Source organism: Hemiscyllium ocellatum, chromosome 20, assembly GCF_020745735.1.
Source record: "Hemiscyllium ocellatum isolate sHemOce1 chromosome 20, sHemOce1.pat.X.cur, whole genome shotgun sequence".
NCBI classification, from domain to species: Eukaryota; Metazoa; Chordata; class Chondrichthyes; order Orectolobiformes; family Hemiscylliidae; genus Hemiscyllium; species Hemiscyllium ocellatum.
The window spans coordinates 20,024,403-20,042,071 of NC_083420.1; the positions used below are offsets into that span (position 1 = coordinate 20,024,403).

At 40.1% G+C, this 17,669-nt stretch overlaps 1 protein-coding gene across 3 annotated transcripts in view; it reads right to left on the reverse strand.

The window, feature by feature from the left end:
• Window positions 1-17,669, reverse strand: part of LOC132825370 (SUN domain-containing protein 1-like) — a 65,361-nt gene that overhangs the window by 18,215 nt on the left and 29,477 nt on the right. For 2 of the 3 annotated variants that reach the window (XM_060840557.1, XM_060840559.1), the window contains 12 exons: window positions 15,949-16,149; window positions 12,830-13,032; window positions 9,085-9,114; window positions 8,790-8,984; window positions 5,849-5,968; window positions 5,240-5,323; window positions 4,996-5,112; window positions 4,696-4,794; window positions 4,241-4,334; window positions 4,063-4,121; window positions 3,540-3,679; window positions 3,194-3,454 (listed from right to left, as the gene is read on the reverse strand). In XM_060840557.1, the coding sequence (XP_060696540.1) occupies window positions 3,194-3,454; window positions 3,540-3,679; window positions 4,063-4,121; window positions 4,241-4,334; window positions 4,696-4,794; window positions 4,996-5,112; window positions 5,240-5,323; window positions 5,849-5,968; window positions 8,790-8,984; window positions 9,085-9,114; window positions 12,830-13,032; window positions 15,949-16,149 (1,603 nt within the window). The remainder of the gene's footprint in view (window positions 1-3,193; window positions 3,455-3,539; window positions 3,680-4,062; window positions 4,122-4,240; window positions 4,335-4,695; window positions 4,795-4,995; window positions 5,113-5,239; window positions 5,324-5,848; window positions 5,969-8,789; window positions 8,985-9,084; window positions 9,115-12,829; window positions 13,033-15,948; window positions 16,150-17,669) is intronic. The other variant, XM_060840558.1, reaches the window with a different exon arrangement.

The window sequence follows — 17,669 nt, forward strand, 5'->3', positions numbered from 1 at the left end:
CCAACTGGCAGATACTGAAAGGTAATTTTGGTTGGATTACAGTCATGTCATAGCCACGCAACACGGTGGCACAGTGGTTAGCACTGCTGAGACCCAGGTTCAATTCCTGCCTCAGGCGACTGACTGTGTGGAGTTTGCATTCTCCATGTCTGTGTGGGTTTCCTCCAGGTGCTCCGGTTTCCTGCCACACTCCAAAAATGTGTAGGTTAGATAAATTGGCCATGCTAAATTGCCTGTAGCGTTAGGTGAAGGGGTAAATGCAGGGGAATGGGTCTGGGTGGGTTGCACTTCGGCGGGTCTGTGCGGACTTGTTGGGCCGAAGGGCCTGTTTCCACACTAAGTAATCTTACTCTAAATTTTCGATGTTATTAGACCTGGTTTACATTGTGACCATTTTCTATCATCAAGACAAATGCAACTGCAGAAAAACAGCCCTCAACATTATCAGACATAACTGTGTTTTGCCACCTGGAATGGGTGCAATCCCAATTTAACAATGGGGAATTTCAAAAAGCCAAAGCATTAAAATGGGCAACATTGGTCTCATTTTTGAAATTAGCATGTTGGACATTTTCAAGGTTTTTGGGTTTCAATGAAGGATATTGTTCCTTTGCATGAACTTGCATTGTTGTAAAATGGACAATTCAATGTTCTGTCTCCTCAGAGTTGCAGCAATATTTTGAAAATGCATGAGAATTTCCAAATTACTTCTTGGCATATTGAGCCTTAAATCCCAAAACTTGTTTTTTCCTTAAAGGAATGCAAAGCATAAAAGGTGACTGAGGATGTGAATTCAGTGACCGTCTGGCAAGGTCCTCTGTAAATCCATGGAACAACCAAAGGGTGTCTGGGCAATTTCAAGCACAGATTTAAGAGGAACAGGTAAGAGGCTAACTAACTCTTTCAGTTAAAGGCTAATCACTGTGGATTATGTCCCAAACTGCAGACATATTTGAGGTTTACACTGAGGAAAGGGCAAATAAAAAAGGTTAAAGCCACAAACAATATAGTGTGTCAGAGAGTTGACACACTTGGGTGAAATGAAGGTCACAGCTTGAGGTCCAAAATTGAACATTTGATTTAGTTTTCAAGTACCATATATACCTGTATAGATTGATTTTGTGCATAATTTAACCCATATTTTGGCCAAGAATTTATTTTTCATATGTCTTACGTATAAGTCAACCCTACTATATTGCATTTATTCATTCCAGTAACTCTGTTCATCACTCAATTTACTATATCACTTCTCTATTCATTCATTACTCCACTTTGTTTACTACAGCATGTTTTGATTCATTCATTTAGACCGGTACTTATTGCACTTGATTCACTATAAATCCAAAAGTTAATATTGTTAAAAAGTTAATCATTTTAATTATGCCATTATATCTGAATAAAATGGAGATTTATTAGCTACATACTGGTGTATCTTTAAATTTTTGACAGATGTGTTAATGGTGCTGAGGTTCATAACATACAAGAGTAAATGGGAGGGAAACTGAAGAATTTGGCGGGAAAGAATGAGCAAGTGAATGACCGAGTGTAGTTTAATGTTTTGAATGAACGAATCAAGTTTGATGCATTGAACGAGTGAATGCAGTTTCATCCATAGATTGAATAAACGCATGAAGTTTGATCATTCAAGACGCTTACAAATTCAGAATTTAATAAATGTTTCATTTTAAGTGTACCATTATACCAGGCCATGACGATATTGAACAGTGCGATTTTGCAGAATTTCAATGAATCTTTGACTTTAAATTTTCATACTGGTCTCTTGCTTTTATCCGGCTATTACCTTAACCATTATTTATTGTTTTTCTTCTTTAACTTGGATCAGTCGTGCAATCAAATTGACTTTTGTTAATATGGTATTTCGAACTGCAGCATGAATATCAACCCCTCAAAACTTGTGTCCACCTATTAGTCGAGCACCGAATTTCAGCTTTAACAAACCATCTTCAAAATTCAACCTATGCACAAGTATATACGGTAAAATATATCGTCTCACAGCAGCACAGTGGCTCAGTAGTTAGTACTGCTGCCTCACAGCACCAGGGATCAGAATTCAATTCCACCCTTGTGCATCAGTCTGTGTGGAGTTTGCACATGCTCCCCATGTCTGCGTGGGTTTCCTCCCACAATCCAAAGATGTGCAGGTTAGGTGGACTAGCCATGCTAAATTGCCCAGTATCCCATGTCTGGGTGAGATGCTGCTCAAAGGGATGGTGTGGACCCAATGGGTCGAACGGCCTGGTTCCAACTATAGAGACTCTATGATTCATTGAGTAACCGGAAACTAGCCCATCTAATGGGATCACCATTAAGGAAACAGGAAGAGAAAGTCTGTCAGTGACAATCCAAGAAACATGAAATCGACTGCTTCATAAACAGTGATATTAGAACAATCCAACTCAACTGCTGCTCAGTTCCACCATTGATTCCTCAGAACCAAGAGACCTGATTTGTATATCTTTTGTTCTAAACTGTTTGCTTTTTATTAACCCTCATTTCTTGTCACTGCACATATATCGTCACTTCTCATACTTAGTAGTGAATCCTCCCTGTTTTTTAAAACTCTAGAAAGCACACTACATTTGGCTTAGGGATAAAAGGGATCCACAAGGGAAGGAATCCTTTTTAAATTCATCTTTCTGCAACTAAGAGGGAGTGAATCAAGAGGAGCTAGTTAAGCCTTCCTCATCCTGGAGCACAATGGATACTTTTTGACAGGGATATTTGTTTATGCATTAAACACCCAAATTGTGGAGCTGCTCTCCCAAGACTTATACGTGTACAAGTGAGGTACCTGCACCTACGGCTGGACACGAACACTGACATCTATAGTTACACAATGCAAATGATCAGATTTTCTAAGAAAACAGCAATGAGCTCAATGATCCACACATCCAGGTGGGATTCTGATAGGATTTTGAACTGCTTCACATATCACCTGAACAACTTGCCATGTGGGTTATTGCTCAAAGATTACAACTTGTTAACATGTGCAGTTGATTGTAAGCATGCAGATAACTTAAAATTAAAATATGGTTATCACAAACTCAAATGAATCAAATCAGTATTTCAGAGCTGCTGCAATACTGATATGCCCAACATCCACATAATTAATGATAAATCTGATCACTGACTTGCTTTCTCTCATCACGTGTTTTAGACTTCAGCAGGTTACCTGGAGATCATCAGTTTCTTCTTGCTTCACTTCTTTTTGCAATAAACTTGACTGCTGGCTGATTAAGTTTCTGATAAGGACCACAAGTGCTTCTTTATCATTCATCTTCCCGACCTGTTCCTGCAGTTGCTGCAACAAACTAGCCAGCTGATCATAACGCTGGTTTGAAGCAAGGGAGCTCTGAGAACACTGGTCATTGAGTACAATAATCTGCTTTTCCAACTTTGTCACACGAGTCCAATCAAATGGATGCTCAGTACTCTGAAACAGATAGTCAAACATTGACAAAGTTGCACTTTAGGCCTAAAATCTCAATTTTCAAACACATGTACGCTGAAAACATTACCCGTGGAAATGGCAGTGAACCAGGAATCTCCCCATTTGTCTGGATAGTTGGTACAGTTTCTTTTGAACTCTGTACTGAAGTTCTATTAAAGGCTGGCAATAGTGACCACAAGCCTGCTGGACCCAAGTACCAGAGACCAACTTTTTAAAAAAAAGAGAAGAGGCAGGTTAGCATCAAATAGTGACTTTTTTCAAATTCCTAAATTCATTTGCAATAGATTTGCTAATCAAAACCTTGCTACAGGTAGAAATTTGACAGCTGTATACTCTGTCTAGGTGTCCAGCACTATTAATTTTTTTTAAATCATTGCAAATTTTGCTTTCATTCACAAGTTTGGATTTGATTTGTTGTTGCATGTACCTTAATAAAGTGAAAAGCTTTGTTATGAACACTACAGACAGATCATTGCAAACAAGGACTTAAAGATCATGTGGTGTTTAGACACAGCAAAGCATAGATTATGACTGCTACTGCAAGTGCACAAAAGCAAGGTCAAGATTTGATCTGAAATTAACAAGCTTACCAAATAAAAGAAGAAATGGAATCAACAGGAGTAACCATCTGAACAACCTGGGTAGACATCTGAAAGCAAAGAAACAATAAATCACCAAACCAGATGAAATCCATTTGATATTCTAAAAAAAGCCACCTTACAATTATATTTTTTACTGCTAAACAAATTGAAATTGTGTAATATATACCTTGTGAGCAAATATACATCAAGGAGGGACATTAAAGTGATTAGCTGGTACCACCCAGTCCCAAGCCACCAGAAAGCTCCAGAAGCAGCCTTTCCTGGGGGAAAAACAAATGCACAGAACTGATGCATAATCAAGTATTCAAATGCTCACCCTGGGAAGTGGTTCATGTAGATGGAAATCCTCTGAAAAAATGTGTAAACTAGCCCAACTATAAACACTGATATAATATCAACAAATTCATAAAACCAGAATGCAAATATATTACACTGAAGAAAATTAAGCCAGAGTGTATTATTAATGATGCCATTTGCTTGATGTCCAAAAACATTTGGGGTGAAACCCAAGCTTGCACTGTTCTACCACTGAGTATACATGCACAAACAGAGCAAAGCATGCAAAAAAATGGAGAGATGGAATAGATGAAGAACAAAAATGAAAAATAAAAATTAAATAACCTGGAGATACAATGGCCAACCACAGAATAGACAAGACCTTCCTGGATACAAACCAGGCAACAGCACCAGCAGCCTGAACCACTTGCAGCAACAAAGAGCCTACAAATACAAAACAGATCAATCTGCAACATGTCAACTTCAAATGTTCAGGTTTTTTTTAATGTAACTTTTACTTTACTCAATAGAGTGTATAAATGCCAGTGCACCAAATATCCCAAACAAGTTCTAATAGCATCAAATATCACCATTGTTCAAAGTTTTATAAAAGCATGTGGACAAAATAGAAATCTGAAAATCAACCTGCATAAGCAAAGACCAGCCAGATGGTCCGCGTGACTTGTGAAAACTTCGTGTACTTTGTGGACCCCACTTCAGTGGATTTATATGTATCGTGTTTCATCCCCTTACAGTCATCACCTGTTGGTTGCGGCAGTACAATACATTAGTGAACCGTGTCGACCCAATTTGTGGTTAAGTGCATTTTCCCCCCACAAGCAACTGTGGAATTAAGTGGCAACATCAGGTATCAAACCAAAATACTTACACAAAGATTCCCCATTTATATTCAGATGTCCATCCCCAGTAATCAACTCTTTTACATTCATTCTTCCACAGTAACTTGAATGGGCTGCAACACAGAAACTGATCCTTAACTATCTTAGATGGGAAAAAACACTGCAGAGAAAAATCTTGACTTCTCAAACCAATGAGTAGTGAAGTCACTGTATTTGCATGTAACCAGGACGACACTTCACTTGCATGCAAATGAGCTAGCTATTAAGCGTTTACCCAAACAAACAAGCATAAAGCTAGTTACACTTTGATACCATTTCCTACTCAATTAGAAGCTGACTTTGGCCAGCCCTGAAGCAGAAGGTGCAAATAGTGGTGACATGCTGCTAAATTTAAACAAATGAAGTGAACAATAGGCAAAATCGTATGATGTTAACAAAAAGATATTCCACATGTAATGATCAAAGCAATGATTTAAAAAATGAATTTTTCTGGTATGCATTTAAGAAAAGCCCCTGAGAATTAGTGAAGTGGTAAAGCTTTCTATAACAGGGGAATAGAAGTAATAGCCTCCATCACGTAGCAATAGATCGATCGAAGAACATGCAAGCACTTGGTTCACTCCACATTAGTTGGGTACCTTTGGAGTTAAACCCAGTCTTCAACAATATTGTGTGATAAAGTTGTAAAAACCATGCGACAGCAGCTGACACAACATTTTTTGTCATGTGGACTGTATGATTCATGAATAACTGCACTCCTGAAAGATACAAAATCAGATGCAACTAATTTACAATAAAAACTTCCAAGATAGAATTACGCTATCACACTTAGGCAGAGCTGTTACAACGTTTGTGAGAAGATTTGTAGCTCGGGTGCTCATTGTTGTGGTTCTGTTCGCCGAGCTGAGAATTTGTGTTGCAGACGTTTCGTCCCCTGTTTAGGTGACATCCTCAGTGCTTGGGAGCCTCCTATGAAGTGCTTCTGTGATCTTTCCTCCGGCATTTGTAGTGGTTTGAATATGCCGCTTCCAGTTGTCAGTTCCAGCTGTCCGTGCAGTGGCTGGTATATTGGGTCCAGATCAATGTGCTTATTGATTGAATCTGTGGATGAGTGCCATCCCTCTAGGAATTCCCTGGCTGTTGTGCGTTTGGCTTGTCCTATAATAGTGTTGTCCCAGTCGAATTCATGTTGCTTGTCATCTGCGTGTGGGGCTACTAAGGATAGCTGTAGTGTCATTTCATGGCTAGTTGGTGTTCATGGATGCAGGTTGTTAGCGGTCTTCCTGTTTGTCCTATGTAGTGTTTTGTGCAGTCCTTGCATAGGATTTTCTACACTACATTGGTTTTGCTCATGCTGGGTATCGGGTTCCTTTGTCCTGGTGAGTTGTTGTCTGAGAGTGGCTGTTGGTTTGTGCGCTGTTATGAGTCCTAGTGGTCGCAGTAGTCTGGCTGACAGTTCGGAAATGCTCTTGATGTATGGTAACGTGGCTAGTCCTTTAGGTTGTGGCATGTCCTCATTCCGTTGTCTTTCCCTTAGGCATCTGTTGATGAAATTGCGGGGGTATCAGTTTTTGGCGAATACGTTGTATAGGTGTTCTTCTTCCACTTTTTGCAGTTCTGATGTTCTGCAGTGTGTTGTGGCCCTTTTGAACATCGTCTTGATGCAACTACTTTTGTGTGTGTTGGGGTGGTTGCTTTCGTAGAGCAAAACCAATCTAGTGTACAAAATCCCATGCAAGTACTGCACAAAACACTACACAGGACAAACAGGAAGACTGCTAACAATCCGCATCCATGAACACTAACTAGCCACAAAACGACATGACCAGCTATCCTTAGTAGCCACACACGCAGATGACAAGCAACATGAATTCAACTGGGACAACGCTACTATTAAAGGACAAGCCAAACAGAACAGCCAGGGAATTCCTAGAGGCATGGCACTCGTCCACAGATTCAAATCAATAAGCACATCGACCTGGACCCAATATACCAGCCACTGCAATGGACAGCTGGAACTGACAACCGGAAGTGGCAGATTCAAACCACTACAAATGCCGAAGGAAAGATCACAGAAGCACTTCACAGGAGGCTCCCAAGCACTGAGGATGTCACCTAGACAGGGGACGAAACGTCTGCAACACAAATTCCCAGCTCGGCGAACAGAACCACAACAAAGAGCTGTTACAGCTAGGAGAAAATCATGCTGCAAAGTCAAGTGGTTAAGGGATTCAATTTTACTGATTAAACTATGAAAATTAAACTTTGGTAAACTGAATTCAAGCGACCAATACATTTATTTGAATTAAACAGTAAAAATACTTCAGAGTTTTAACTCTGCAGTACTGCACAATTCATAATTTTAGTTTTTCACATCCACCATACCAGTTTTTAAATCAAGGCTTTATAAATTTAAGTAATTTCAAAGACCTCCCTAAAAAGCAGCAAGGACTCCCATCTTAATTTGCAGTAACAGCCAACAAGTTGAAATAAGTTACTCACATTCAGGGTGCGCAACATTAAAACTCATACTTTGGGACATATTTCAAAGCAACAATACAACCAAAGGAGAGATGTACCATGCAAATTTCTCATATGCCAATGAGTCAGACTCACTGGATTCACTCGTAAGGAAGCTGTCCACGAATTGCTGACTTCAAATAAAATCAGGAATTAGGTTTATCCTTGGCCTTCTATTTTACATTTCTCCTTTTCATGCACTTTGCAATTCTTTAAGTTGGCTTCCTGGCTTTGAAATTAATGTGTGGCCAAGGGTAAATTGCATACACCTCAGGGTAACAAGCCCAAGCCCAACCCCCAACCCCAATCCCAATCCCAACCAATATATTATACACATTTTTTAAAAATATTAATTATGTTACCATTGGTTATTTTTCCCATTACTTCAAGTGTGATAGACATTTGGAAATCAAATTTATGTTGACAGATTTTTAATAATAGGTTGAAGGATTATGTAGAGTGGGCAAAAAAAATGGAATTTGAGTCAGAGATTAGATTAGACATGATTGCGTTAAATTATAGAGCAGGCTCAAGGTGCTGAATGGTCTACTCCTGTTCCTAGCTCTGGTCATGTTTAAGTCTGTGCTCTTTTGTAAACTATCACTTCTATTTAAATCTTTGGTCAATTTAAATAGCGCCATCAAATCTCCAACTTGCCACCTCATGATGCAAGTAAAATCATAACTTTTCCAAGCTATCCATACAAGTACACGCCCTTACCACTAGGATCAATGCAGTAAACCTTTTCTATGCCCTCTTGAAAGCCTTCATATGCCACTCAAGTGTGTGGTGCCCAAAATCAGAAAACACCTCAGCAGCACCTCAAATCTAAGTAGCACTCATTGTCACTGCCACGCTTGCGACAAAATACAGACAAGCTAATATCTTCATACAATTTCTCGAGGTACAGCAATAGTCACTATCAAACAAGTGTGCTTCTCAAAAGGAACATCACTCTTAGGTCTTGCAGCCACTACTTTGTATGGTTACATTTCAGCCAGGTAGTGTTGTAATTTAATTATGCTACCAAATGGAGTCTTCTATATGCCAGTCACTTACTTGACATATCTTTCTTGTTTCTGCTTCTGGAATACACGGTTGAAGAGGGTGCATGGGAGGCACAATATGCAGTGAGAACATCTTTTCGGTCAGAAAGGATGCTGCAGTCATTACAGGTGTAGCCATTGAATATGGTCGTCTGCATGTCCCCTGATATAATGTCCCCATTTGCTTGCAGAAATGTTGTACTTCCTCCTAAAGAACATAGCATCCAAGATTTGACATCCAAAATCAAACAAATGTAACTTATTAGAAATTTTGGTGAATGAGTCATAACAGCTGAGGATTTATTTACCTTTGCCATCTCCATCCTCATCATCTAGACCTGTTTTGTAAAAGCAAGCGAAACAAATTTCAATATCGTTCCATTTCACAATTAGCAAAATTGTGTCAAGCCACCTTATTCAGTGGATTGAAACAAAGCAGATACTCCTTAGCTTTGATATTTCAGGTTTAATTCTCAAACAAGAGTTGACTTGAATATCAGCAGAAACAGTTTAAATGCTGATTTATGCCGAACAAAACCATTACCAAAATACAATACCTCTAAAAAGTGATAAAACTTCAATAAGCTCTGTAAAGGGGTCATGAAAGACACTATATAAACATAAATTCTTTGTTTTACCGCAACTTATACTGTTCCATTACATCATTAAGAAATCACTAAGTAATACATGAAAAATGTAAATCAGGTGGTCAGTTGTTCTTGCAGTAGAATTTGTCAACAAAGCAACATCTATCACGTATGCAATGCTTCAACGAATCACAGCACAAACTTGAACAATGCCTTCAGACTACGCATTTTACAACCTTCTGGACTAAATATTGAATTCAACACCTTCAGATTGAGAACACTCTCCCATTCTCTCTTCTTTACCTTTACTTGTTGCGCTCTCTGTCACCATGTTCTCTCTTCTCTTCCCCATTCCAGTGGGCCTATCTCTTCAACACCCTCTGCCCCAAATTTGGTAGTGACACACTTGTATTGCCATCCTCACATTGTGATATGCCTAAATACTGTCCCTCTACACTTCATGTCAGCTCTGAAAAGTCATCTCGTCTCAAACGTTAGCTTGCTCTCTCTCCATTAATGCTGCCTTATGTGCTATCATTTCCAGCACAGATTCTAAGATCAATGCTTCTACATCAATAATTAATGTTGGAGATGGAAACCATTTCTTATGCCTATACAAGATTCAATTAGACTTGCAACATTAATGTTTTAGCACCTTTTTCTAAATTGTCTTGTCCACAGGTTTAGACAGCACATGAAAGCAGGTTATACATTCAAAAGTTATCACAGCACAGTTCTAACTAGTTCTCACTTCAGCCACCTGTACCCATCTTACAACAAAGTTCAATTAATAGCTCACAGCAGTCAAAAACATGTATATTTTCCACCCTTAAACCAAAATGTGTTAAAATCACTTCTGGTACTCCTTTGTTAAGTACCCATTAGCAGAATCAAAAGTGGGATTTTCTTAGACTGTGTAACAATTCTACGCTGGACCTATTTAAAAGGAATGATCTGATTAAAAAACAATTTAAGCTTCTATAAACACTTAATAGATAGCTATTGATAGCTTCATTTGATAAAACTTAAGTGTAATAAACACTCAAATACACTGAATTCAAATGTATCAGCTTACATTTGGGAGAACATAATAATTACTGTAGCTAGGATTTAATAGGTCCCCAGCTTTCAGGGTTGGATTACATTTCATTTCCACTACCAAAGGTTAAACATTATTCAAAGAAACCAACAAAATATCAGAGTATAATGACATATTTTAGAATTTTCCAATTCTGAAAACAAAAACAAAAAAAGTGTTTAAGACTTTTGCTCCTCTTCCCTCAAAAATGAAGAACTTTTTTGAAAGACTGTACACATGCACCTGTTTTGCTGTCTATATACTTCTTGCACTTGAAATATTTGTTCAAATGTATTTAAGGCAGAGCTCTCTGGACAAATGTAGGGACAATTCTGATAGAAGCACACATCTGCTGAAATTAATTCAAAATGTCTGAGCCAGGTATAATCTTGTTTGAACAGCACGCCACATAATACTGAACTTGAACACTATTATTTTGCCCTTACTTCCCTTTGTGCGGTTTAAGCGGTTTCCTAAAAGATCTTGCTGGTGGTTTTAAGATAACATCTTCTTGCATTATGGTTCATTTGTTAGAGTCTATGATACTCCACATGCAAATGAATTTCAAAAGCAAGCAAGCATTTGTTTCTAACACCTAAAGTTGAACTTTTTAAAAAAAAATTGACAAGTTTGTGCAGGGACACTTGAGTTAACATTCACAGATTTCCATGATTAGATTAGATTCCCTACAATGCAGAAACTGGCCCTTCAGCCCAAGAAGTCCACACCAACCCTCCGAAGAGTAACCCACCCCGCCCCGCCCCCTCTGACTAATGCACCTAGCACTATGGACAATTTAGCATGGCCAATTCACCTGAACTGCACATTTTTGGGTTGTGGGAGGAAACTGAAGCACCCGGAGGAAACCTACGCAGACATGGGGAGAATGTGCAAACTCCACATAGACAGTTGCCAGAGGCTGGAATCAAACCACTGAGCCACCATGCCGCCCTTGATGTTACTTCACTTCTGACAATCAGGTACTACACATAATCCCCCAGCTCAAGTCTGATAAACAGCAAATTAATGTTCAGAATTTCAAGAAAGTTCTGTTTACGTAAAATGTCCAACTCAAATGCGCTATGTTTAAATTTGTTCTCCTAAACTAGTGATCAGTTTTTCTTCATGAAGGCAAAAACTAATTTTACTTTAATTGGATTTTAAATACAGCAAGCTCCAGAAAGAAATTCAATTACTGTAATAAGGCTCAGAAATCAGCCACCTACAAGCATTAGTCACTTTTCAAGCCCAAAATGCTTAAAAATGTGACAAGTCATGGACACATGATGAAATGTAAAAATACTGCCCAAAGTGCATCAACATCACGAAGTCTAATTTCAATACAGTAATGCAGCAAATGAAGGGTTGTACATGCATTAAGAGTACTACTATAAAGAGAAGTGGAAAAAGAAACTTCAAGGAACTGTGATTATACTCAAAAATATACTCCAAACTATCTAGGCTCAAACAATAGGACTCAATAGTTTCTTTCCATGGAAAGTAGCCAGTGAAAAATAATCCAGTATGGCCTTCTTTTGGATTGACACTGACAAAATATTCAAATTAATTATGTAAATCTAAACAATAAGAAGCAGAAGTGGAACTGATTTGCTTTCAAAGACTATTATTCTCCAATGCAACCTGCAATAATCATGAAGATACAGCACAAACAGGCAATACATCCATGTCAACCAGATAACCTAACCTAATCTAGTCCCTTTTGCACTAATCCCTCTAAACCCTTCCTGATATACCCATTCAGATACCTTTTAAATGCTGTAATTATACCAGCCTCCACCACTTCCTTGGACAGCACGCACCACCCTCTGCATGAAAAGGATCCCCCGAGGACCCTTTTATGTCTTTCCCCTCTCACCCTAAACCTATGCCCTCCAGTTCTGTACTTGCCCAGCCCAGGGAAACGACTGTCTATTTATTCTATCCACACACCTCATGATTTTATAAATCTCTAGAAGGTCACCCCTCAGCCTCTAATGTTCCAGGGAAAAAAACCTCAGCCTATTCATCCTTTCCCTATAACTCAAACCCTCCAAACCCTGACAACATCCTTGTAAATCTTTTCTGAACCCTTTCAATTTTCACAACATCCTTCAGATAGGAAGGAGACCAGAACTGCATGCAATATTCCAACAGCAGCCTAACCAATATCCTGTACAGCTGCAACATGACCTTCCGACTCCTGTACTCAATACTCTGACCAAAAAAGGAAAGCATACCAAATGCCTTCTTCACTACCCTATCTACCTGCGACTCTACTTTCAAGGAACTATGAACCTGCACTCCAAGGTCTCTGTTTAGCAATACTCCCCAGGACCTTACCCGAAATAATCAAATTATGTTTAATTACTAGTTTGACAGGTTGCTTACCCCAGAAATGGCCCAACTCTGTTCTTTCTTGAATCGAAGACTCATCCAGTACTGTAGACACCATTGATGACTCTGTCCCATAGCTGAGGACACTGCTCTGACTGGAAACTGATGATTCAACCTTTGCTTTCCTTGGAGTATGAGACACAGAAACAGTTTGTTTGCTTGCACTTTTGTGTTTTTCTTGTTGCTGTTTTACGCTTCTGGGGGAAAAGAAAAACCTTTGTTGAAAGAACCATGACAAATGTTCAGGCTTCCCTCCAAAACAGTACACTGCAGTAGATTAGAGTTTGAGTATATATACAAATTCCCAAATAACATTTTTTTTTAGATTAGATTACTTACAGTGTGGAAACAGGCCCTTCGGCCCAACAAGTCCACACCGACCCGCTGAAGCACAACCCACCCATACCCCCTATATTTACCCCTTACCTAACACTACGGGAAATTTAGCATGGCCAATTCACCTGACCCGCACATCTTTGGACTGTGGGAGGAAACCAGAGCACCCGGGAGGAAACCCACGCAGACACGGGGAGAACGTGCAAACTCCACAGTCGCCTGAGTCGGGAATTGAACCTGGGTCTCAGGCGCTGTGAGGCAGCAGTGCTAACCACTGTGCCACTGAGAAACGTTAACCATAAAAGGGGCATGGTCACCTCAAGATTACCTTCAAAATGTGGAAACTAATAATAGGAAGAGCAGAAATCAGCTCAGTTATGAAGACAGATTAAACAAGTTCTGACCGTCTCCTAAGCGAGAAGCTGGCTAAGAGAAATTTGATGGACGTTTTCAAAATAAGTGGTCTGCTTACAGTAGATTAGGAGAAGCTATTTCCCACTCAAAAGGAAGAACTAGAGGGCACAGATTTGAAATGATATGAAGAAACAAGGATGATGAGAGGAAAAATCTCTCACATAGCAAGTCATTAACATACGAAATGCACTGCTTGGAAATTTAGTAGAGACAGATTCAATTGAGGCATTCAAGAGGGCCTTTGGTAATTACTTGGATTATAACAGTGTGCAAGGCTACAGGTAAAAAGCATGAGATTGACACTAGGCAATGACACTCATTTGAAGAGACTGCAGGTGTGATAGGACAAATGGCCTCCGTGGGCATCATAATAGTTGAGATCGAGAGATCGTGAAGCAGATTTCCTGTGTCTCTTAACTTTTACATAGTTTCACAGGCTAAGAATGGTGAAGAAATCCAATTAAAAGGAAACATTGTCCATTGGAATAATTTGATGTTACATAGACAGAAGAACAAACTATAAGTATTATAGATGCACGATTAAGCAACAGAAATAATTCATGGTCAGTATCTCTCAATAGTCCCAATATAGAGTTTTTGATCTGGTCAGAAACTTTCAAATTGTAGGCACAAATGACAGATATTCACAATCATGCTGTCCCTACCTCTCCAACTCAGATTGGAAGATCATGCAAGTGAATATCAGGTGTTGACAGATGCAGTTTCTTACATCTTTTACTTTTTGATAAAGGGTCTGTGTCTAAAAAAATCCATTTACTTAATTTACTCGAAATTTTCATTAACTAACAACTTTATACTTGTCATTGTTTCATTGTCAGAGCTTGCCTTGTATCTCAGGTATCCGCAATCTTGATTAAAAAAGGATTGAACCATGACTACTGACCTAAATCAAATGCTGAAGTGCTTTGATTTTGGTTTTGGGGGAGAAGAGAAAAAAAATCAAAATATAATGATTTATCAGAAAAGGATTCTTGATGCTCAACAAGATGAGCACTTGTGGAGACATCTGATCAGCATTGTCAATTTGAAAAAAATTGCTTTGCTGATAAGCATTGCAAGGAGCAAGTGAGGACTGCAATTGCTGGAGATCAGAGGCGAGTGTATGGTGCTGGAAAAGCATAGCAGGTCAGGCAACACCGGAGGAGCAAGAGAATCGACGTTTCGGGCATAAGCCCCTCATCAGTAGTTCATTCTTGAAGGGGTTATGCCCGAAACGTCGATTCACTTGCTCTTCTGATGCTGCCTGACCTGCTATGCTTTGCCAGTACCACATTCTCAACTCTGACAAGCATTGCTGTCCTGCATTTACTGCTCACCTCCAACTGCATTTATTGGGCGGGGGGGGCCACAAACAAAAGGTGGCACAGTGGTTAGCACTGCTGCCTCACAGCGCCAGGGACCTGGGTTCAATTCCCACCTCAGGCGACTGACTGTGTGGAGTTTGCACGTTCTCCCCGTGTCTGCGTGGGTTTCCTCCGGGTGCTCCGGTTTCCTCCCACAGTCCAAAGATATGCGGGTCAGGTGAATTGGCCATGTTAAATTGCCCGTAGTGTTAGGTAAGGGGTATATGTAGGGGTATGGGTGGGTTGCGCATCGGCGGGTCGGTGTGGACTTGTTGGGCCGAAGGGCCTGTTTCCACACTGTACAAAATCTAATCTAATCAAACACCTTGGATGGCTGCAGTCAATATAGGTGCACTACATGATTATTAGAGGAGGAGTTACAGAATTTTGACCTTGTGTGAGCAAAGAAACTACAATATAATTTGCAGTCAGAATATTGCGTGACTTTCAGAGGCATTTACAGGTGGCCTTGTTCCCAAGTTCTCCTGCCCTTGTTGGTTCTCGAAGAAAGAATTTCAGAGTCTGAAGGAACCTTAAGTTGCTGCAATGCACTTCAAAGAGAGGTGTTGTACATTGCTATTACAATGCACATGGGGAATATTTTAGATAGTGGATTCAATATCATCAAATCATTTTAAATGGTGTTAAGCTTCAAGTTTTGCTGGAGCTGCAAAGTTCCAGGCAATTTTAAAACTTTCCAACACGTTTCTTATGGTGGACAGGCTTTGGAAAGTCAGCAGTCGAATTACTTGCCAAAACTCCAGCCTATTTTGTTTGTGTATTTAACAGGTTCAGTTAAGGTGCTGGTCAGTGGTAATTTAAAAGACATTGACAGTTGTTGAAGGGGAAAGCAGAGAAAAAGAATAAGGCATTGAAAGTCACCGGTAGACTGTTAAGATGGTCTTCTGAGATGCCCTTGTCAGACAAGTCACAAGTAACATTTGCACAAGTTATCAGCCCAAGCCTAACTGTTGCCCATCACACCAAATAAATCCTTACCTTGATGACAATTCCTTGTAGGATAAGAGGCTTCCAGTGAAAGAATGGTTGCTACCAATGCTCTCATTGTGCACACACTCTGTAGAATAATACTCAGTGCTAACAGGACGCAATCTGCGTCGTGACATCCTTGGTGAGTCGTATACTGGATGCAAGTGATGCCTGCTTTCAAAATCCACGGCCTCTGTAGAATAGCTAGAACTGTAACAAAATATACTTGATGAGCATTTCACTCCACTATTAATATGAACAAATGGTAACACTATTGTCCACACAGTCGCTCAAATTTAAGGAACTGCACATTATTCTCAGAATAGTTAACTAGTCACCAATAAAGTTTTACTAAAAACATGCAATGGGTACATGCAGGGTTGAGAAAATTTCAACTTCATGTCATCTTTCATCACAAATTTAATACCCAAGTAGGTTTTCTAGAATCATACCCTTTTTAAAAAATGATACAAATTCCAGTTTTACAAGAATGCAAAGATTCAGATATCACCATTAGAAAAATATGATCAGATTAGCAATATCAACAATCACGAAAACTTGAACTTGCATCAAATCATGCACTTTCCCATCCTAGTTTGTGACGCCCATCTTTTAAAACTCATCATTTCAGAATCCAGAGGGACAACGAACTTGCAAGCAATTACAGGAAATACCATTCACAAAAGAATCATTCCAAATCATTTTGGCACAAAAGTTACTTCAATTAGTTTTATTTTCCTGCTCTTTCCACCTCAACTGACAGTCAGGCAATTAGTCCCAGGCCATTCCCAAACAATGTTCTATAGCTTAAAAATGTGTTGCTGGAAAAGCACAGCAGGTCAGCCAGCATCAAAGGAACAGGAGAATCAACGTTTCGGACATAACCCTTCTTTAGGGATGAGGAGGGTGTGCCAAGCAGGCTAAGATAAAATGTAGGAGGAGGGACTTGGGGAGGGGCATTGGGAATACGATAGGTGGAAAGAGGTTAATAGGTGATAGGCCGGACAGGGGTGGGGGCAGAGGGGTCCGGAAGAAGATTGCAGGTCAAGAAGGCGGTGCTGAGTCAGAGTTGGGACTGAGAAAAAGTGGGGGGGGGGGGGGGGGGGGGGGGGAAAGAGGGGAAATGGAAAAAGCTGGAGAAATCTGCATTCATCCCTTGTGGTTGGAGGGTTCCCAGGCAGAAGATGAGGCACTCTTCCTCCAGGCGTCGAGTTGCCATGGTCTGGCAATGGATACCGGACAAGGACCTGCACGTCCTTGGCGGAGTGGGAGGGCGAGTTAAAGTGTTCAGCCACAGGGCAGTTGGGTTGGTTGGTGCGGGTGTCCCAGAGGTGTTCTCAGAACTGTTACCCAAGTAGGTGGCCTGCCTCCCCAATGTATAGGAGACCACATCGGGTGCAGCAGATGCAGTAAATGATGTGTGTGAAGGTGCAGGTGCATTTATGACAGATATGCAAGGATCCCTTGGGGTGAGTGTGAGTGTGAGTGTGTAAGTGTGTAAATTTTGCATTTCTTGCAGTTGCAGCGGAAGGTGCCAGGAGTGGAGGTTGGGTTGGTGGGGGGTGTGGGTCTGACAAGGGAGTCGCGGAGGGAGTGGTCTTTCTGGAACACTGATAGGGGAGGGGAAGGAAATATATCTCTGGTGGTGGGGTCTGTTTGAAGGTGGCGGAAATGACGAAAGATGATATGATGTATATGGAGGTTGGTGGAGTGATAGGTGAGGACCAGTG